Source organism: Pygocentrus nattereri, chromosome 28, assembly GCF_015220715.1.
Source record: "Pygocentrus nattereri isolate fPygNat1 chromosome 28, fPygNat1.pri, whole genome shotgun sequence".
NCBI lineage: Eukaryota > Metazoa > Chordata > Actinopteri > Characiformes > Serrasalmidae > Pygocentrus > Pygocentrus nattereri.
The window spans coordinates 11,350,451-11,374,285 of NC_051238.1; the positions used below are offsets into that span (position 1 = coordinate 11,350,451).

At 38.4% G+C, this 23,835-nt stretch overlaps 1 protein-coding gene across 1 annotated transcript; it reads right to left on the bottom strand.

Moving 5' to 3' along the window:
- Positions 1-48: 48 nt before the first annotated feature.
- Positions 49-23,609, bottom strand: ift81 (intraflagellar transport 81 homolog). Its single transcript, XM_017716122.2, has 18 exons — positions 23,466-23,609; positions 22,473-22,576; positions 21,771-21,951; positions 20,919-21,008; positions 20,736-20,801; positions 19,966-20,076; positions 18,701-18,785; positions 18,068-18,231; positions 17,552-17,644; positions 15,077-15,223; positions 10,110-10,259; positions 6,488-6,616; positions 4,606-4,695; positions 3,901-3,987; positions 2,578-2,649; positions 2,387-2,472; positions 1,787-1,832; positions 49-966 (listed from the first exon to the last, which is right to left on the bottom strand). Exons 1-18 carry the CDS (start codon positions 23,607-23,609, stop codon positions 784-786), a joined length of 2,028 nt encoding a protein of 675 aa, XP_017571611.1. The 3' UTR covers positions 49-783.
- Between the last annotated feature and the right edge of the window lie 226 nt (positions 23,610-23,835).

Consider the following 23,835-nt stretch of genomic DNA (forward strand, 5'->3'; position numbering starts at 1 on the left):
CAGAGCATTAGCATCAAACTGAACTGAAAAGCCAAAGTTCAGTCCACATACAGAGAGACTTGTGCTTTATTTTCACAAAAATATCTAGGCATGACATACAAATAAAATATAATGCACACTGCTTATACCTCCAGTCCAATCTAATGAGTTTCCTAAGACAGAGAATCACCCATGTGCACTAACAGGTAGGGGAGGAGTTGTAGATGTTGCTCTGTTGATTACCTCTGCCCCTCCATGATGGAAACAAAAGAAGGGCCAGCCGAATTCCTAAATTGGGCAGCTCTTCTGCCGAAGGTCATGACTGTTGCTTCCCAAAATAACTGGGTGCAGGCACGTCCAGAGTGTAACACTTTGTTCGCTGTTATCTTAGGACACATTGAGTGAAGCTCTATTCTTAAAGACGTGTCAAAATGGAGACTGAGGACTTGTTTGAAAGATTTTCAAACCTCTTATCAATGAAGCACTTTGGAGAACATATGTTCCCTCTCCCAAAAATTCAGGGCACTGCTGCTTATCTCAGCTAATCTCTCCTAACTTGAGGCAATTATGTCCAAAAAAGGACTTTTGCTCGGTCACAAAAGTACAACTGATGTTTACTGAGGTTTATAGATAAAAATAGACTAAGAAGCACTTTTCTAACAGTTTGTGGAGTCAGTAACGTGTCTATATGCACTGTACATACATTGCTCCAAAAACATGGTAACATACTTTTCCCCAGTAAATCTGTTAATAGCTGATTAAACTTGGAAAGCGTAAAAAATGCTGGAGCACCCAATGGCTCCATCAGAGAACCAGGCGGTCCTCTCCACTGTCCTGAATCACCTGGCCGATAGAGGTCTGGCTCTGGGCTCGGAGGTAACACTGCTTCTTACACTCCAGCAGCTGCTCCAAATCCTTCCACATGCGCACCTGCCTCATGTTTGGCCCATGGCTCTCCTTAACCTGCTTCTGCTGCTCTCTGAGCTTCTGCAAGAGCACAAAGGGAAAACAAGGCCAACGTCAGTGTGCTTCTGAATGGCAGCAGAGACACTTTTAAATACAGGCTTGACACAAGCCAATAATAACAGTGTTAACAACTGAGTGCTTCACTTTTCTCTTACGTTGTTATTTGTTTACCCATAAAGTGTCACATGTCCTGTTTTTTTGAAGCTGAGGTTTTGCATTAAGCTGTTTAACCCTCTTTTGTCCTCCATGAAGCATATACCTTAAAGTTATTTGATTACTTATCACTCCTAGCTCATTGAAAAAAGCAGAAACATTCTGTCAGGTGTGGTTTTTTGTCACATTTCTGTAGGTAAGTAGGGGATATTTTATGATTTGAATTTCATGAACACCGCTTTCATGAACACTGCTGCTTTGACAGCATTTGATATCAAAACAAACAGAAATGCAGTCTTGAACCTGTTGATACAGAATGTAATTCCATGCAAGTAATAATGTAAATCAAAGTAAATCAAATTATGTAAATAAAAGGAACAAGCATATTACACTTGCACAGTTCAGCAACATTTGTTGTCATCATTTCAGAGGGCCTGTGTACAGCCCAACAATAATGTCACTGCTGTATATTTCACATGCTTTGTCATAAGAGGCATCGCATAGTGTGACAGTACAGCATGTTGCAAAAGCTTTGGCCGAAATATAACAGTGGCTAAGCCTCGGCTGCCACCTCTATCAACCTGTCCTAACCACAAAAGACTAAATACAGGGAGAGGAACCAGGCTCTCTCAACACAGCGTCAGGTTACACAGGTTTGACTGACAGCTTAGACAGCTCAGGTCTTTACCTTTCCCAAAGATTCCTGTTCTGCTATGTTCTTCATGTACTGCTCCCTGAAAAGAGAACACATGTTAAAACATCCCTTTTCAACCAGTTACTGACTGATGAATAGTAAATAAATATCTCATCAATGATGAAAACAAGCACCAACACACATGAACAAAGCAAATAACTGGAACAGTTCTCATCAATAAGGACTGATTACAATATGATGAGGAACATTTACCGCATATTCCCTTCATTTTTCAAGCCTTGCAGCTCTAGCAAACTTCAAATACCAAGCAGCAAATTTACTAAAAAGGCTCTACATACAGACACCTTGCACTGGGTGGCCAATTTTATAACTAACTTGATGAGTGCCATATAAACCCTTTTGGCTCACAAGCTTTTTTGTATGAAAGCCTGATTCTATCAAGTAGAAGAAAAAATTACACCACTGTTTTACAAAAAGCACTTCTTCATGGAAAGGAACAGCCCTATGCAGAGCCTATTGGTCAAAAAGAGCACATGCAGCAGAACTATTTTGTGTTCACACTCTAAAAATTTGCATATGTATGTGTGAATGGTGTAGCCAAAGCTTTTAAGGGTGTGGCAGCTGTGGCTTTACCTGATAGACTTTTTCCTTGTTTGTGGATCAGAGGACACATAGACCTTCATCTCGTCTGCCGCCCGCTGCATTTGAATTTCAATGACCTGTGAATGGGTGATGACCGGAGGAGGGAGACAGGAGAGTAAGCAGGCAGTAGAATGTAAGGGGCAGCTATGCCTTTTGTCTACATTCTAGCAGGTAGGTCTTACTTCTTTCTGGCAGTTGATGTGGTGATAACGGTTTTCCTCCTGAGCTATCTCCTCTCGCAGGGTCCTCACCTCCTAGACCAGATCAACACAAGAGCTTACTGGTCAAGCTATGTTCATCTGTACATAGGCTTCAATATCTAGACATACAGGCTATTTATTTGTATGCATATGTACATGTCAAAAGTTCAGGAACACTTAGTTTTACAAAATGCTTCTAACAAAATATTTGCAGCATATTTGAAATATTTGCAGCAGCATTGCATTTGAAACAATTTGCACGTCCCATCCATTTGAACCTTCTGTGATGTCAGCAGTCTTCAGCATTCAAACCTATTAAGTATTTACAGTACCTTTCAGCTAAAAGGCTTTTGAAAGAGAAACTTCAATGATTTCCTAAAATTTTTGTAGTTTGATTCTTATGATGTTATTATTATTTACATTATTATTATTATTTATTATATTATTTATGTAATATTATTATTACATTATTTGTAAGTCACTTTGGATAAAAGCGTCTGCTAAATGTAATGTAAATGATGTAAACAAAGTTACTTGAGAGATTTGATGTAAATTGCTCCATTATAGAGAAACTTAGTCAGAGCTGTTCACAGTGGTGGTGATAGGACCCAGACGTATAAAGTGCTGAATGGCTCTAAAAGTTATCTCGCAGAAAATTATTACATCAAATTGTTACGACTATTTTGTGTGACCTTATGTTAATTTTGACATAAGGTGTAGTGTAATTTTAAAAATCCCTAATAAAGTAGACATGCAGGTCACTGTAAGGCAAAATAATCTTTGTAGACTTACCACTATTTTACCATTACTGACATTACATATAAAATCTCAGAAGATGTGCAGGTTCACTGACGCTTTTGGATAGTAAATAAAATGGCTATATTTGTGTTGTAAAAATTGTAACCCCTTAGTTGCCATCACCACCACTGTAAGTGATGAGTTGGTAAGTTCTGCTAGAACAGATCATTTCACATCAAATAACTCTGGAAGACTTTATTGAAATCTCAATAACTGAATTATGCAGAGAGTTTGAAAATTCAGTGGAATTCCCCTTTAAACAACAGTTTGAAACTGTCAAGTAAAATTTAGGCAAAATCTACTCTTCACACCAAGGAGGACATTTTGATAAACATGAAGCTGAGTGTTAGAAAAACTAGCAAAAGTATTAGCAATAACCATTTTATGTTAATGAATCCTTTAGAGTTATTCTTCTTAGTTAAATGAAAAAATCAAGAATATGTAAAAAGAAAAAACACAAGTTGTCCCCAAACCTGTGATGGTCAGTATATGTATAGGAGACTGTACCTGCTCAAGTTTGGATCTGTTGCTCTCCAGACCGGCAGCACATGTGTCATACTGAGCTTTTTTTTCGTCATACTCTTCAGCAAGCTCCTGTTTAGAAGATAGAACAGATTAAGCAGTCCCACCAGAATCTCACAGCTTTTACTTGTGATTGTTGCAGACTAAAATACTTGATTTTGCATCAGCTTTTCTCAATATTTGAGACAATATTTACACTATTTACTTTGTTTTTAGGAGAGTTTGCCCTAAACTGTGGAAATGTGTTTTGATTGTGCAGTAAGTACTTGTTTGAATGTAGCCTATTTAGTTCCTGATAACAATAAGGAAGAAACAAGTAAAATAATGTGTTCTCAAACTTTTTTGGTAGAATATTCAATAGCACTATGGTTGTGAATTAGGCTTGGGTTATTTTCTAATAGTGGGGTATGGGGGTATTTTCTACAACTTAATCAGCATTATCAATGACATCTTATAGAGTTTTTCATTTACATTTACATTTATGGCACTTGGCTGACGCTCTTATCCAGAGCGACTTACAATTTGATCATTTTACACAGGTAGGCCAAGGTGGTGTTAGGAGTCTTGCCCAAGGACCCTTATTGGTATAGTGTAGGGTGCTTGCCCTGGTCAGGGATTGAACCCCAGTCTACAGCGTAGAAGGCAAAGGTGTTAACCACTACACTAACCAACCACACAGCAGCTCCCCACCTGGCACTGCTGCCGCAGAGGCCTCAGTTCCTTTATTATCGGAGACAGAGCTGATTTCTTCTCTACTATTGCTGAATTCAACTTCTTTACCTGAAAAACAGAAAGGTAGGAAGAACATAGCTTTATTCTAGAACACAAATTCACTACTGAATTACATATAGAGACTCACACTGAGTCACAAAATCTATCCATCCAAGTTCATCTCACAAATTTTTATTCTTCTTAATCAAAAAACACATCCAGACTATCCTTGCAAAGATGTGAAACAACTCAGAAACTGGCCTAATATCCAACAGCTGGCAGATTTTGAAGCTTGGCAAAGAGAGACTGTAAAAAAGATAGTTTGTATCCAAGAAAGTACATACAGGACAGATCCAGAAAAGACAGAAGTCACAAGTAAAGTCATGTGTTCTATATTCATGGCCTTCAAGTGGTGTCAGCATTTGTATATTTACACTGTGCCATGTTCACATATGTAACATCAAGCTCTAGAGATGCAGAGTAGGCCATGCTATTGAGTTAGACTGGTCCCCCTTGCTTTTGTTGCTGTAGCAACCCAAAGCAAACGGAGTGCAGGGGCAGTTGCAGATTTCATCAGCAAAGCAGCATTCTCCCCAGTGTGCTATGTAATGAACTCGACAACGTAATCATGTACACAAACATCACACACCCTGACACATTAAAAGGCATGTGTAACAAATGGCATCAAGCTTTCTGAAGTGCAGAGTTCAAAGAAGTGTGACAATTCTGCCTTTGTGTATGTATGTGTGTGTTTGTTGATATACATGAAAACCGAAGAAGAGCAAGGGTAACTTATTGGGTAAATTAGCCCTGAAAGTGCTTTTACAAATGTTTTATCATTCACGTTGCATGTGCATGTTTATTTAAAAAAAATAAAAGGATAAAACTGTTAGAGCTAGGTTTAGGGTTAGGCTTAGAAAGTTCTTATTACACACAGGTACTTCTATAAATATATCTATTTGGGGCATATTATCATTACATATCATCAATGTCCAAAGTAAAACAGGTAATAGCAGTACAACAGTAACTTTGCTGGACAGGACAAAAACTTTCTTTACTTTTCATGTAAGTTAATGTAAATAGATTTTATTCCAAGGAAGTTTTGTACAGCTGTACAGCTACTATGTTCAAACTTTGTAAAAAATGAAAAAATTTAGAAAAATGGAGATACACCTTTTTCTTTGGACAGAAACGGTATACAGTCCAGTCAGTTTGCTTTTTACACATTTAATTTCCAGTCAAAATGGCCATTATTCATTTTTCAGCATCAGCAGATAAGCAGAAAGCACATATTTAACTGGTAATTAATTAGAAATTTGAACAGCTAAATATAATTTCAAGAAGTTCAGTACTTAGTGTGTCCATCATTTGCCTTTACCATGCTTTGCATTCCTTTTAGGTGACTTATTACCACCAAGTAATCCCAAACACATTCGGTGATGTTAAGGTTTAGACCCCAGGGTGAAAAGTCCACTCTTCTGAGAGCACCAGCCGACTGGAGCTTGATTTTCTCCTCTCTTTTTAAGGGTTGTTCATCTGAAAGTGACACTTATTTTCCTGTAATTGTCCACTTCCTTATCCTATTTAATTATCTTGTATCTAATATCCCCTGAAATATCTCATGAACAATGAATAACTTTGACCGATTTGACTAAAAATAACAGTGTTTTCTGTCTTCTGCACAGTACTGTATATGTAATACATCAGGAACATTATTATAACATACAAGTACTTACATATATATGAAATATACAGGACATATGTATGACCATATATCCTGACAGAGTATAAAAACAAGAGCGTTGTCTGTGTACAAAAGCGACTTGTGTGTCCTGAGGTGTGCTTCTTGTCATCTGCTCACCATCTCGGACATGTCATCCAGCGTGCGTCCTTTTAGCTCATCCAGCTCGCTCTTAATGGCCGAAACTCTCTCTAGCTCCTCTTGGGTCTCGCTGAAGCCTGAGATGCCCCTCTGGGCCTCTAGAGTTTGCTGAAAAATAAGATCACAGTCATTCTCCCTTAACAAAAAGCTGCTTCCTCAAATCAGATCAGATTTATGGATGGAGGTTTTACATGAAAGTTTCTTTCTTTCACACTTTTAAACATGAGTGGCAGAAAATGAATGATCCTGTAGAGGCCTTGGAGTGTGTCCTGTTTGGCTGGTGTCACGTTAAGCACTCTCTGATGGCTCATGTCCACATACACAGTCAGGGATCACCTCCGCATCAGAGTGCAAAGTACTTTGTCCAGGCACAGAGAGGGAACTTCACACACTGTGCTGATACTGACACATACACTTTACGTTATGAGCTAAAGAGCCAACATTTGACAGGCTGTGATCATTGCATGTGTAATTAGTGTAAACATTAAAAAATGTCCAGTGAAAAAGCACTGTTAAAGCCTAGAGTTCTTGGGAAAACCATAAGGATGTGTATTTGTGGAGTTTCCTAAGCAACAGTCCCAGCTCTACTCTGCTACTCCATGTCAGGATCTGCTGGCCTTCAGTTAATCTTGCTAGAGCTTTAACTGAATTTGAAATTTTGAACTGAATCCAAATGCAGCTTATAAACAATTTCTACCTGACATAACCCACAGTTTAGAAAATTAAGTTTAGATTGTAGCTCAAAAAAAATCCAGGGTCAACCCAACTTTAGCCCCGAACCCTGACTAGAGCGTGGCAAATTTCTGTCCAAACCCAACTGCAGCCCAACAAAATTCTGTCTGAACCCAACTGTTGTCTGACAAATCTCTGTCCAAACCCAACTGCAGCCCAACAAAATTCTGTCTGAACCCAACTGTTGTCTGACAAATCTCTGTCCAAACCCAACTGCAGCCCAACAAAATTCTGTCTGAACCCAACTGTTGTCTGACAAATCTCTGTCCAAACCCAACTGCAGCCCAACAAAATTCTGTCTGAACCCAACTGTTGTCTGACAAATCTCTGTCCAAACCCAACTGCAGCCCAACAAAATTCTGTCTGAACCCAACCGTTTTCTGACAAATTTCTGTCCAAACCCAACTGCAGCCCAACAAAATTCTGTCTGAACCCGATGACAAATTGACAAATTTTTGCCCAGATCTGACTGCTGCCTGACAAATTTCTGTCCAAACCGATCGCAGCCTGACACATTTGTTTAAACCTGACTACAGACACAATTCTGTCCCAATCCAACTGTAGCCTGACAAGTTTCTGTCCAAACCTGACAGCAGCCCAACAAAGTTCTGTCCAAACACTATAAAGCCACAATAAAGCCTGTCGAAAGCCGCATGTTGCCAGACAAAATTTTGCCTACTGACAAAATTCAGTCCAAACCAGATACAGCCCAACTAACTTTTGTCTAAAATCCAAATGCAGCCTGTCAAAATTCTGTCCAAACCCAATTGTTGCCCACCAAATCTCTGTCCATGACTAACAGCAGCTGAAAAAAATTCTGTCCAAAATCGAGTGCAGATGGAAAAAATTTTATCCATACCCGTCTATACCCTGAAAATCTCTGTCCAAACCTGACTATAGCCTGACAAAATTCTGTTTAAACTTGGCTACAGCCTGACAAAATTCTGTCTAAACCTGACTGTCTCTTGACAAAACTACGCCTGGACCTGACTAAAGCCCAACAGAATTCTGTCCCAATCCAACCACCACAAACCAAGGACCAATGACAGCACCTGTTAAGTTACATGGCTACAACAATGACAGCCACTATCAGATCATCGATAAACAACGCTGACATGACTAGCCTAAAGGTTGAAGACGGGCTTTGAGAAACACAAATCTTAAATCTGAATCCAACAGTTATTTGAGAATTTATGTCTGAACCCAGTCAGACCCTGACATGAATAGCCACACACTGCTGGATTCAAACAGATATTTCAATATTTTTCTAAATCCGACTCTTGGATCTGGAGTGTCCAGCGCCAGTACCTACTGCTTTACCAAGACAGCACCTGGAGCTCTCAGCAGAAACAAGGCTCTTTCTGATTCAGTGATTAAGCTCAATATAACAACTTTTTGGCAATGATGTGCATGTGTGTACATGTGAGAGTGACTGAGTGACAGTGCATGAAGACATGAGAGCGCCTGCACGTGTAATAGTAAGTATGTGCTGGTGGAGGGGTGAGCAAAGTGATGGTCGGTCTGCCAGCGGTCAACAAGCACAGGGGGATAGAAGGAGGAGTAGAGGAACAGCTGCCAGGAGGAGGGGAGGTCTAGGCCTGTGCAACCCGCTGCAAAATTCCCCCACTCGTGAAAGAACAGCCTCGCACGCAGCCAGGGAGCAAATGCCGCGCTCACAAATAGCTCCGGCTCAGGCCTCCTGCGTCAAATGGGCTATCAGCAAGTCCGCGGCTGGGAGGGTTCAGAGGTGTGAAGTCATTTCCAGGAAGGTGCTGTAACTTAGCTGTTAAACACAGTTCAAAATTTGAATGAGGTATGGTGAGCAGGACAGGTTCAAGAACAGAACATGCCTCAATTGATGAGGCACACAGGACAGAGAAGTGGGACAAAAGGGTCATGGCATGTGAAACAAAGCTTAATAAAACATACTGCCCGACAAAAAAGCCAGTTAAATAGCCAAATACAGTATTAAGCAGCCAGCATGAGAATACATGTCCATTAATATTTATCTTTACAAAGTGTTTAAATCACAAATAAGAGAGCCACACAGTTACCCTGACTGATTTATCAAACTGTCAGCAGCAAAGTTAAGAAGCTAGTTAGCTAATTGATCTAAACATTTTAAATTATGTTTATCAAACACAGTAACCCAAAGCCTAGATTACCTCAAAGCTAGCATAAGTCTGCTTGCTTAATAGTTTTGCTATTGAGCTACAAACATTGTTTAATAATATTTATTTATAATATTTAAACATAGTTTAACATTTTCAGCTTTCGGGGGAAATAAAAACTGCACCATCCTTCAGATGATGAGGACAGCATGTGTCATGTTTTCAACATTTCTTCTTGAATAAATTTGAACAAATTACTACCACCGCTGTTCTCACTGCAGGTTTGTTTTAAGAAGTTCTGTAGTTTTTCCTTTGCTTGATGTTTAAAGAGGACCACGACTGGCTGAAAGGTGTGTCAATCATAATTTTGCAAATGGTCAATCAGTGTACATAAGCATTTTACATAAGCTACTTAGCTGTACAGGCCTCGTAGTTCTATCAAAAACATCAACCACATTTGGGGTGAGGCTAAAATTATGTTAATTTTAATTACATTTTTATTCAATTATTTCTTTAAGCAGGAGTAAAGAAAACAAGCTTATATATGATTGCATGTCAGAGATGATAATTAGGGTATTGAGTTTACTGGTCTGGTACAGGATAAGACATACAAGAAGAAAAGGAGAACCACAGCCATGAATGAGGATGTACAGCATGAAAGCCCTAAATTCAAAAGAGAAACCAAACATGATGAGTATACAGTGACTGGGAGATGTGAGGATAGGTAAGCATGCTTGGCAGAGGAGCTGTGTGGTTACCAGCTGCTGTAGCTCGGCAGTGTGGCGTTGGCGCAGGATCTCCTCCGTCCGCTGCAGAATGCCAAACTCAGCCTTTAGCTCTGCAGTCTCCTGCCGCTTCTTCTTATACGTGATGTTCTTGCCACGCATCTTGGCGACATATCGTTTAAACTGTGAACGACACATTGAAAAATCAGAAACCTAACATCTCCAACAAATCATAAACTAGGATGTAATGGAGTTTACATTTACACAAAGCACAGACAAATAAATATTAAAAATAAGAACTCATCTCATATCAGCATGTCTGCAGGAGGTGCTGCATTATGACAACAATGAAGACAAAGGGAGACGGAGCAATTCAGACTGCACTAGTAAATTTGAATACACATCATGGTTAAAATATAATAATAATAATGATGTAAAATCGAACCAAATGTTAGCATGAGGATAACACAAAGTAACTTTCCATGAAGGGAACTGATGAAAAATGAAAACTGGTAATTAGCAGAAACTCACCTGTTCTGTTTATCATGTGACTAGATCTAGTCTAGTACATAAGCCCAGGCTTTAGTTATTTTTGCAAGGTATTGCTTCTCTTGGTAGAGCCACTGAGTGTTGTACATTTGTTTGACCTGCTTTTATATCTGACTTTGCCTTTTTGACTACCTCATCTTGCTTTTGTTATGTTTGTCATTTTCTGCGTTTTGTCTTTTTGGATCTGACCACTGCCTGTTTACCTACCACGTGTTTTGCCAAACCCTGAACCAGTAAACCCTCACTTCTTATTTTTAACCATAAGTGACTGGCTGGTTCTGTCACAACCATTAACAACTGACAGTCATATTTCACATTTTACAGCTGTCAACTGACACAGTTTAATCATTTAATTATTTCCCTGGCATGGATTAAGTCTAGTCTTGGACTAAACTGCAATGCCAACACTGAATCACCATAGGAAATTCTTTTTAGCCTAGGGCTAGGCCTAATGTGGGTCGAGGAACCTCTAAACATTAAATTATATCAGGCAGATATTATCAGTTATCAGAATATCAGCCCCTTAAAATTAATATCGGGCACAAAATTTTTACATCAGTCAAATCCTAATTTACTGTTGGTCTCTTTTTATTTTTTATTGTTGTGTACTTCTAGTGCAATTTAGTGTACTGTAGCGTACTGTGTTGCTTAATTATGTGCTGTCGATGTTAACTGTGTCTGTCATTCTGCGCTGTGTCTGTGACTCGTACTGTACGGTGCAGTAAATGCTGGTCCTGTCTTGTGTATCTCTTTACAGCCCTGGATGAACGTTGCTTCTTCCACTCCATATTTGTATATGGATGGGATGACTTTTGTTCTAGACTCTAGCATCTCAATGCTCTGCTCAGAGATGTCATTTTGGGAAGGTCAGAGGCAAAAGCATCCACAATACTCTCCTCTGAGCTTAGTGCTATAATGTGGAACATAGTGAGCATAATAGTGAAAGTTTCAGGAGACATCAGACTGATAGTGGTGTTTCAGGTTGTGGGAGGTATTGAAAGGATCTGGCAGGGGACCGGGGTTCCTCAGGGACGTCTGCTCAGTCTGCAAACAAAAGAAACCTGACTCTGCAGGCGTCTGGCCAGGGGCACAAAAAACCCCTCTTCATCTGGCAGCCTAAGCAGAAGGCCATCGCTCGGACCGCCCCACTGTCACTACTGCCAGGGGCTATAAATGTAGAAAGCGACCTCAGAAAATCACACAATGTGCCGTATGTCACTCAGGGCATGCGGAGCTTGTGTGTCAGAGTTTATGCTTTGTATATTTCGGGAAGTCAAGGGCAGACAAGGTTGGGGGGATTAGGGGCACAATAGCACTGGGTAGTGCTGGTTACAAATGGCCATCAAGTGATGGGGCTAAATTAGCCCCCACAAGCCCTGGCAATCATCACATCAAAAAGAAAAAAAAAATACAGAAGGGGAAGAGTAGAATTAGCGTTTAACACTGACTATATCTAAAAGAGGAACAGAGAGTGAAGCAAGGATGTCATGACTGGAACCTGGACACACAGAAGCCAACAGAAACATCCCGTTATCATTGGTAATAGATGCACTCTCTACAAAGGCTTAACATAGATTTTATAACCATGTTAGCTTCCAGGGGAATTCCAAAAATTACCACCCATTTTTTCATAATTTTCGTATAATTAAATCATTAAGATGTAAACAAAGTCATTCAGAATCATCTGATGTGGAAAGCTCCATTTTAAAGGAACTTCAAGTCACAGTTGTTTACAGTGGTGATGATAGGAATCACATCTCGGAAGCGTTTGGTGAATCTAAAAGCTACTTAACAAAAAGCTATCATGGTTGTAAATATGCTGCCTGATGCCAGAGACATTGTTGGATAGTCCTGAAATGAAATAAGATTTGGGCCTAAAACATACTTTATAATCCATTCATGGCAAAGGGGTAAACACAAGTCACTGAAGGGCAAAACAGTACTCAAAGAAAAAAGAAAATTTCAGATTTTCCACTATTTTATCATATTCAACACTACATACAAAACCTTGAAAATGTGTAGGTTCACTGGCTTATATTGATAGTAAAGAAATGGCTGTATTTGCGCTGCAGACATGCAACCCCTGGTTCCTATCACCACCACTATAAAGAAATCTGAGTGGCTACGTTTCTCTACAATGCAACATTCCACATCAAAGCACTCTGAATTACTTTAGAATTTACATGCCAATGATTAACCTGTGCAAAAATCTTGAAAAATTGGTGGAATTCCCTTTAATAAAGCAGGCTGTCTTTAGTTAAATAAAAAAAAGAACTCACACTGCAATTTAAAATAAAGTTAAATGCAAAGACTCAATCCTTTTGAACAAAGCACAGCAGCTGGCTTTTTTTAGCTACAGATTAAAGTGAAACTCTGTGAGAGGCTAATTGAAAAGCCAGTGGAGTAAGGAAGAGTACAGTGCCTTATCTTTTGGGAACCATTACAAGTGAGTGAGCAGAAACACAGGCCAGAGGCTCAGAGAGCAGATCAGACGCATTCACACTTGTTTCAGGATATGGACCAGCTGCCGTTTAAAAGGCTTTGCTCTATTTACATGTATCTATTAAATTAAATGCGGATTTTGTTACAACAGATATGAACCTCCTGTGCCCCCCCACCGCCCCCAGCCCCTCCATTTTTAAATCAGTGCTGTGCCAGTGCGTGACCAAATATGGGCATACTCCATCCCAGCAGCTCAGACCCAAACATCCTTCTCACATGTACACACACTTTATTTCTTTCTTTCTGTTCCTCTCTGCTCATTTGACTGTATTGCTCTCCTTTTTATTTACTCTTAATGGATGTAGCTCTGTCCCCCCCCCTCTCTCTCTCCCTCCCTCTCTCTCTCTCTCTCTCTCTCTCTCTCATTATCCACCTCTGTGACACTGCTGCTGTTCACGGTGCACGAGCTATGGACAGAAGCGACTGCCGTGGATGAACTATGGACAGAAGTGAGCCTTATCAAACGGGGCTGATAGAATCACAGGAAGTGGGGTGAAGGTGGGGACTATTTTAGCAAGGGTGCCTCTCTCTTTTTCCTCTGCCCACCAACCTATCTGTACAAGGGCAACCTGGAATGGAACATCTGCTCATAAACCACCCTTACAGACATACAGACAGACAGACCAACCACAGATAATAGAGCACAGCAGAGACAGGCATTAATACCATGGCGCTCTTTAGGATGACCTGCAGCCTCCCCCTTCAGGGACAAACACTAAAGTGATGCATTAGTTCAGAGACATGAGGTGGGTTTAAGCCCCAATTAGTAAATACCAGTAATCCGCTGGCAAGGCTGTGGTACTGTAACAATAGAAGCTTTCTTCTGTTCATACACTTTTATATCCCCTGTGCACACACTCTTAATCAAACTCAGATAATAAGATAATGAGAGCTTAACACACACAAAGATTGTCTGTATGAATGAGGCTCTTACTATCCTTACCAATTATATTAGCAGTTTGATAATCTAACACGTATTTTGATGATTAATTACATAATCATGAGTTTTTGTATGAATGGTACACAATAAAATGGACTGAACAATAGCAAACCATGCACCGCATTTCAGAAGCTTTAAAATACTTTGTTGGAAAATGTCTAAAATCTTAAGATCCCTTTAAAATCCCAGGCTTATTACATACTAAGGCTTATTATTCAGTAACTACAGGGACTTCAATGTAAACAGGTCGACCTATTCGGTGTATATATATATATATATATATATATATATATATATATATATATATATATATATATATATATACATACACTATAACCTATAACCTGTATATATATATATATATATATATATATATATATATATATATATATACACACACACACACACACACACACACACACACACACAGGTTATAGGTTATAGAAGTGTGCAATAAAACTTGCCCATGTAAGTGGTTAAGTATGAACAGTACAGAAGAGGCTTGTCTAAGTAATTAAGCACTGCTTAATGAAAAAATTAATAAAAAGTAAAAAATCCTAAACAAATTTATTTTATAATAGTAACTAATTCATATTTTCTTTAGTATTCTCTAACAGTCTATCTGTATACATGGTTGGCCTTAATGTCCTCCCACCCTCTTTGCACATTTTGTCCCTGTCATGGTGCTCAAAGCGCCCAAATACTCTGGTTAAAAACAGGGGAAATATCCGTATGGGCCCTTTAATACCCAAACTTGCCCTCCATTTGCTGCTGGAACACTGGCAAAAAATGCATATAAATGAGTGTATCTAGCAGGCTTTATTCCTTACTGTAAGAAAAACCAGTAGAAATTAAAATACCTTACAATAATAACATTGTGACACAAAATAGCACAGACTAATTGAAGACTTTTTTTTACTCATAAGTCAGATAGTCATGAATTGATTAATCATGATAACTCTAGCAATTCTAGGAATTCTACTGTGTGTGTAGCCGTGCGATGCTCTACCTCGTCTGCTCGAATGATCTCAACTCCTCCCTGTCCACGGGCCTGGTTGCTCTTGGCATTCAGCTCCCTTGTCAGGCCTGCCAGTTCCTCTCGAGCCCCCTGTAGCTCCTCAGCTTTTGCCTCCTTCTTACGGGCTATGATGGAGGCCTAACAAACATCACTGGCTTTAGCACTTCTTGTCTCTTCGTGGCTTACCATTCTGACAATATCAAAATGGTCCAAAAGAGCCCTTCAAAGTCCTGAGCAGCTTCAGCAAGATACAGATAACAGGCACACAGATGATCCTACAAATAACTAGGCCAAATCTATGTCCACAGACATCTGTGTCCCTTTGATTAATGGTACAGTAGTCTGCAAAAGTCAAAGGCTATTCTTTCATTTACTGCATTTCCAACCAAAACGGCCAGTGAAAAGAGGTCTTTAATTTTTTAGCATTTGGAAAAAAGCAGAAATCATACTAAGCCTTAACAATTGAGTATAATATCATTTTTTTCAGTAGTTTTTTCGGCGTGCCCACTCTTTGCCTTTATTACAACGTTCTTTTGGGTGACTTGTTCCAGTTTTTCAAAGAAATCAGCAGGAATATATTTCCACACTTTCAAAATTTCCAACATGTACTCTTAGACCTGTAGATACTGGCCTTCTTCAAATGCCTTTGGAAAATAAAGAAAACATGGAGAGACCTCTTTCAGTTATTATGCTTCTAAACAGTGAAACTCAGTTCCACCTTTCACCAGACAGGCAAGGTCAGTGCTCACTTTTAATAAATATTTAAAAATGTTTAAAACGAATTTGTTTAATTAAAATTCTGTGTGTCTTTGGTATCTTTTTGATTTGACCTGTCATTGAGTGCATTTACATGCGCTTAAGAATAATAATAATAATAATAATAATATTAATAATCCAATAACTGCATAAAATCAGATTTTTTTCAGTAATCCAATCAACACGTTTACATGCGAGTAATCAGATAATGTGAAACTCCAGATCTACATGAGTAATCAGATTTCTGCTTTGCAACCAGCCACGCTGCTTGCTTATATCTGTCCTTGTGCATGCACAGGTACATATATTGGAGTACATATATTGAGAAATCTGATTACTGAGCTAAAATCCAGCTCTCTTCATTGGATTTCTTAATTGGATTTCTAGATCGGACTATGGTATATACATGACCATTTGAATAAAGGGATAACTATAGAAATCTGATTATGATCGGATTATTGAGTGCATGTAAACGCACTCATTGTCATATGATTTTAAATGAATACTCATATTTTCTTCTATTACTGTTCAGCTTATCTCCTGTCTGTAAAGCACTTTAAGCTGCCACCTCTATGAATAAAATATATTTTTATTACAAACTGAGTTGTCCCTGAGAACTTTAGGAAGCTCTTTCACCTTCATCATGACTGCTACTTATTGCATCTTGCCAAAAAATATTATTTTGTATTTTTTAATGACAAAAGGTGTAATTTGCACAACAAAGTTTTATTTTTGTAGTATTAACACATTTTAACCTTTACATAAAGTAGACTTTAATATAGTGCCTGAATACTCTTGTTCCTATAAACAAATACTTGGTAATGGCTACAAATATATACTTTTACATGCTTATATATACATCATGTTAAAGTTAAAGGACATCATGTGTGTGTATGCACTGGAAGTATACTGAATAACACAAACAAAACTGTCTGAATTCCTGCTTCCCCTGACATTAGTTGATTATGTGAATATTAGAGTCTCATTGAAGGGGAAAATTTTGTCAATGACTCCATTGGAAATAGCTTTTGCTGGGAGGAGAGAGCTGTAACTCTTCGGTTTTAAGACTGGAAGGATGGAGGAGTTAAAAATGGCAGTAGCGTGCAGAAAAGTAAAAAGTTTCAAATGAAATACTGATAGATTTGATGTTACACTTAATGTGGAAAGCTTTTACTTTTATTATTTTGTCACTTCTGTTATCATTTCAAATATATGTTTCCTGCTTTTTTCTGACACTAACAAATGAATAATTACATATTGGTTGTTTTGACTGGAAATTAATAAGCACTTCTGGACATTTTGGACATAGTGACTAATTAAAACAGAAAAAAAACAACAGCTTGGTTGATCAGAACATCAAACTAACATTATGCAATGATAATAAACATCTGGCCATTGAACAAGAAACAAATGCAGGTCACAGTATTAATGATTCAGAGACATCAATCATTCTTTCATGTTCAAAGTTGAGGACATACAGCAGAAGCAAATGTAATCTCTCATTTTTGATGTGCAGAATGGAGGGATGTAATAATAATAATAATAATAATAATAATAATGATAATAATATAGCATGCTGTTTTACTAAACATACTTTTTACATACTTGGGTCTTGGTATACCTGATACCCTTACATCTGATACATGGAACATAATCTATAGCTTTCTATTAATTCAGCTGCAGAAAAGGACAGACAAATATCATTCTTACCTGCTGTCTGTACAGAGCAAGATTATCATCCATTGGGTCACTCCTCGACACCTTCTTCTCCATCACTTGGTTCATCTGACTGAGCTGTTTAATCTGACCAGCAGGAAGAGACAAAACATTAATGAATTTATGGTCTATCCAAATCAAACTGGTCAAGACTAAAGATAAAAAATTGAAGAACAGAGAAGAATTAAAGTTATACTAATTTAAAGAATAGAATGACATATAGATTATGGCAATACTGTCATCAGGAGACTGGCAAACTGAAAAAATGGTGCTTAACTGCTAATAATCATACATCTAAAATGCTCAATGATCCTAAAGAGACTGCAGTAACTTTCATATTACTACATAATATAGTCCTTATGAAAGATTTTTAAAAGCATGTAGGTGTAAACAGTAGGTGTTATGATGGCATCTGCATTAAAATTCAAGTGGGTGTAATGTTAAGATGCCAAACCAAAACTCAAATGAAGCAGATGTTGCACATAAGACTCCGCAACATGTGCCACTGACCTTATCCTCTAGATCAGCCAGCTCAGCATGACCCATGGCTGGCTCAGATGCCACCTTCTGCAGGTAGTGCACCTTGCGCCGCATCCGCTCCAGCTCTTTGGGCAACTTGTCTGAAACCATGTAGGAGTTGAACTTGATCTCCTCCTCCAGTCTCTTCATCAGACCTGCAAAAGAACAACATCATAGCCAAGGTTATAACACTAAACTCCCACAACATACACAGTGTGTGCAGACAGTTAATTGACAATACCTTGGTTTGCTTAAGTGAAAATATTTCTGAGAATTAAGAATATACTGTGAGCACATAATGTTAAATGATGTGGGTAGTACTAGGAGTCAGAAGTCTAATTATAGATTTGCAAAGTCTTTAAATGTAACATTTCCATTTACACTATGATTTGGTCCATGGGAAAAAATTAGCTGTGCCAAAAATGAGGCTTATAATAGGTGACTGTAAGACATACATGACTAGTATATTGAACATCACTTTAAACATAAGTACAACTGTCCTTCACATGGCTTAAAAAAGCAGCAGTTTAGTCGGCAGCCATTGCAGATGGCGTCTGTTTGACCTCGACCTCCTGCCAGACTTTGGTGACAGGACACAAGGACTTTTTTCAATGGCTAACTCACTCTCAGGCTTGGCATCTGATGCTGCCTGTCGCAAGTCTTTCAGCTGGATCTGACATCTCTGCAGCCTCTGTTCAGCCTGGAAGAGCTGGAACAGACAGGAAAACACACAGTGTGCTTCAGACAGGAAAACACACAGTGTGCTTCACATTTAAAAAAGGAACAGTACTGATATAGCATCAGCTTTTATTCTGTGTGTCTGACAAATATAAAGTACTATGCAAAAGAAAACGTTCATTTATGTATTTATTTAGATGCCCATTAAGCATAAGTTTTTAGTTTTCCAGGAGACATTTCTGAGGAGATTAGATATAAGTTTCACCACTTCCAAAAGGAAGGGGAACGTTAAAGGGAAAAACAGGAGGTTTCAAAACTGGAGTTCAAAAAATTACTAAAATATACAGAAAAAAATGGGACTTCTAACAACCATGCAAGACGTCACAGACCACCAAAACTGTCACCATCAGACAAACAACACTTAAAGCTTTCATCTTTGCAAGGAAAATCAAGCTCCCCTCTTGCTTCCGATCTGAAAAAATCCAAAGGTGTTTCTGTCCATCCTTCCACTGTGAGAAGACAACTCAATATTATAGGTCTGTAACGATAGGACGCTGTCACAAAGCCCTTAAATAGAGAATTAGCAAAACAAATTTGCACTGGAACACCAAAACAGGATGTCTGAGGTTTTATGGAGTCATGATGGTACTAAATTTGTAATTGGAATTACCGGTATTGTGAGAAGTATAAAATGCAACCAACCACAACTGAACTTTGAAGGTGTTCATGTGTTCATAAAAAATATCCCTGCAGATTTCTTCAACTGAAAGTCTCTCAAAAAAGTTGGAACAAAGGGTGTTTGTAATAAATTCAATTAACAGATACTGAAAACTTGTACTTAACCCCTTACAAGGCCAGAGCTGCCAGTGGGCCCACAGTTCTATCACACACAGGTAAATCTAAAAAAGTGGTCTCTGATTTTTGGACAGTATTGCAGATGATACAATACACATACATCCTTGACATGATGCATATGAGCCAACATGATTCAGAATCAGTATCAGAATCCTTTATTGATCCCAGAGGGAAATTGCAGTTGTTACAGTTGCAACCATTTATGTAAAAGAATAAACACTTTAATAATTTAAAACAATTATTATGACAGTTATCACAATAAAGTTTATATTTATAATAAAACACAGTCATCAATGAAGAAAAAACATTATGATTGATTAAACAGTTTAAACAAACAGAATTGTTCTGAGTGGTACCTGGTTCTTCTGCTCTTGTTTCTGATGAGCCAAAGACTCCTCTCTCTCCTTTTCCACCCGAAGCTGTCTGGCAAGCTCCAGCATACGTTGATGGTTGGACACAGACTCCACCTTGTGGACAAATGAAATATTACACACAGTGATAAGCTTGTGTTCTCAACAGTGCCCATAAATTTTTTTACATTAAAAAATCCAGAACACTGCATAGAACACTTTATAGGGAACAGAATTTTTGACTGAAGGAAATTATTTTGGATGTTAGTGGTACATGCAATTCCTTGTTAATCTGTGACAGAAGTCATCCATCTCATAAACATGTAAAACATCGAATTCAAACCAAACAACACTACATAATGGGTGTTACACACCCACGAGGTTACATTTTTAGCACACTAGATCACACACGGATTCTCCACTATGTGCTTGAACACCACGACAAAAAGACAATAAAAAATAATACACATTTTGGATGCAGAGATCTTCAAATTTCAACTTGAATCTAGTTCCCAATTCTAGATTTCATAATCACTGGCAGGCATGACATTGGGTGGCCAAGCAGATATAACAAAAGGTCAGTCAACTACACGGCTTCAAAAACAGGACTGGAAACTGGAATCGAAGTCCAGATTAGAAGATCTCTACACCAGTACATAGTTTAGGAAACAGTCAGTCATTGTCCAGCAGATAATACTTTTTTCTTCTTTTTAAAAGACATTACCTGGAAAAACACAAGCCTGACATAAAATAGTAAATAGATACTGCCTCCTTACCCGCTTCCTCAGACGCTCCACTCGTTTGATCAGCTGGTCCTTCTCTTCTTCCATTGCCGCAATATCCTGCAGTAACAAATTATGTCACTGTGATTCCAAGGCTGAAAAGCCACTCAAATTGTACATTTAAAGTAGCATAATTGTAACACCACAAGCAGAGAGTAAAAGTGAATCATGTCTTACCCGTCGAATCTCAGCTGTAGAAAACCCAGAGTTCCTCAGTTGTTCGCACTCTTTGTGATAACTCTTGAATCCCTCAACCAGCTCCTCATACTACAGTTATGGTATAAAGAAACACAGAGAGCACAAAAAGACTTCTACTCATCGCAATTTTCACTTGCAAGCCATTCTGAGTGCCAGGTAATGCTAAAGAGTCTATACCACTGTCACTAATCTTATTCACAAAAGGACATTGTGGCTGTAAATGCTCATTCCTACCAGGCATCTGATTCCACTTGGTTAACAGTTGGTCTCAGTCTTCCAAAAACTCATTAGTTATCTGAGGAATAAAACTTGCAGCCGTTTGCTAAGATTGGTGACCCTTGTTCTATAAGCTGAAGAAATATTAAAGTCCTCTATTAATGTGATTCAAATGCGTGCATCATTTCCACATTAATACATTACATCAACACAATTTTGACTAAGCAGTTTTGTTACTTCTAGCAACAATTGTTTTGATGTATTTTACTCCCATGGAAATGATGTGCAGGTGAAGCAGGTGCATCACATTTTTAAGAGTAGGGCCAGTCCACACTGAAAAGAAAACTTTCTGTGTTCCATATCCTGCACACCTCAGGTGGATAACCAGCTTTCTACAGCTCTTTATTTCCTGACAAGTGTGTACTCTTACTACTCTTCTGAATAAACACACACATTGGCTGAGAGTACCCAAGGACTGCACTGAAACCCCCTTGAAAGAGACTGTTTATCACATTGCAAGGGGAATTTTTCATGTCATGTCTAGTAGTTCACTGGAATAATATTAATTGGCTCCCTTAAAAACCAAAACTCAAGTTAGGCCAAAAGAAGTCAGACCTGGTGATAAGTCTCTGAGATGACATCATCTGTCAAGAACTCGCCAGGCACATCCAGCTTGACGAGGAAGCGAGCCAGATAGGCCCTTTTCTTCAGCTCGGGAACCCTCTGCAGCAGCCAGTGCAGGATGGGGTGGATCACTGGCTTACTGCCAGTCACCAGTCCCTGCCGAAAGCTGCTTCTGTAAAGCCAAGAAGAGGAGGATCTTAGTGAGAAATCTGCTCTGAGCTCCACATTTTCAATTAAATTCAGACTCAGTAATGCAGTTTTGATCAGCCGCAATAAGCAGCAAAAGCATGGAAAATGCTGTGCGCTGTTTTTTAACCCCTTAAACACTAAGGGTCAACTGGCAAACCAGACTTCCCTTCTTTAGTCTCAGAACTATGCAAATTACATAATTTAACAGTAGTTGCCAAATCATTCATAGAAGTAACTGGGTAAAATGCCTTAAAAAAAACATGAAAAACAAGCCTAGAGTTTAAATAGGACTGTCTGTGTTTATGACAACAATCAGATCACATTTTAGGTGCAAATCAAATAGAAATCATTCAAACATTTAACACAATTATAGGACAGTACATAATGATTTACTACAGCAGTAGTTCATGCAAACGTTCTAATTATTCAAACAATGAATGAAAACCAGTAAACATAAATATTAATCACCTGTTCTTATATTTGATATTTTATTCACATACTTACGTATCAGAAAAGCCTCCAGTAGGCTTGTATTTTAGCAACCCCAACAAAGTGAACATTCTTTTTGCTGTCTGCTCAGGCATTTCTTCTCGGATATCTATTTCTTGCTGAAATATAAGAAAAAGATTAGGTAGAACAGATACAAGTGCACAAAACACACATTTTAAAGTATTTACTATGTCCCTTTATTACAGTAGTAATTCCTTTAGAAGAATTGCTTTCAGTTTTTCAAAGAAACCAGCAGGGATATTTTTCCACAACTTCAAAGCTCCATCTTCACACAATCCAACTAATCCCAATTACAAATTTAGATGTACCCCACATCTCAGGTGTTCAGTTTTAGTGTTACAGTACAAATGTGCTTGTTTTTTCTCAGTGATAGCTTTCATATGCATTCATTTAGTCTTCTCACAGTGGAAGAATGAGCAAAACACATGTAGATATTTTTGGGTATAAAGTAAAAGTGGAGCTTGATTTTCTTTCTCAAAGAGATGAAAGCTTTAGGTAGTGTTTATTTCCTGAAGACACTTTTGGGGGGTTACTAACTTAGATCTTGCACTGCTTAAACTTCAGATTTGGAAAACCTTGGCTTTCTTTGAATATCTTGGATTTCTCTGAAAATTAATAACTTGTACATAATAACCATTTTGGCTCGAAATGAAATAATGAAAGGTGGTCTGGAAGAAAGATGAATGTGTAAAATGATATGCTGAGAGAAAAAAAACTTGGGAAGCTTTATATCTAAGTTAGCTAGTTAGCTAACTAACCTAGGTCAGTTAACTAGTTACTACATTCCACGTTAGAGAATATTTTCTTTCTGGATTTAGAGTAACAAGCATTTAGCTACTAATGTCATTATGGTATGTTTGAGAGCCGAAACCAATATATAAAGAAGAATCGACTTATATTCGGTCCTTGTGCTATTTAATTTGAGCTTTGATAGATAATATAATAGATGCTTGAGAGCTAATAACTTAGCATTTTGCAGTCTCTCACCTTGGAGTCGATTTCGGCTAACACATCGTTGAGAGTCTGCAGAAGCTGCATCGGTTCCAGTGAGTCAAAAGTGATTAGGTTAAAGTTTTTCTTGAAAGGTTCCCGGTTCAGCTGCTCCACAATGAACTTAAGTTGTTCACTCATCTTGACAAGAAGTGGTTTTCGCAATTTTGACCCAAAAAACAAACCTTCTCAGTTAAGATAGTTAAGCCGTTAGCTAAGCTTGCTAGCTAAACAAAACTAACCGTTACGGTCGCTAGGCAACGTCCCTCCTCGGCTAGCTAGAAAGCTTACGGTTCATGCCGTTACTTACCAGCTAACTAATGTTAGCTAAGGGAATTTTGGCACGTGTTATATTAATTTTTAGAAT

What these genes read in the sequence shown, in the direction of transcription:
- ift81 (XM_017716122.2), bottom strand. Translation starts at nt 23,609, where the DNA reads ATGAGTGAACAACTTAAGTTCATTGTGGAGCAGCTGAACCGGGAACCT. An exon ending in TGGATGACATGTCCGAGATG is followed by an intron (nt 4,696 to 6,487) that starts GTGAGCAGATGA and finishes TCTGTTTTTCAG; the next exon opens with GTAAAGAAGTTGAATTCAGC. An exon ending in CTCTGCGGCAGCAGTGCCAG is followed by an intron (nt 3,988 to 4,605) that starts GTGGGGAGCTGC and finishes TCTTCTAAACAG; the next exon opens with GAGCTTGCTGAAGAGTATGA.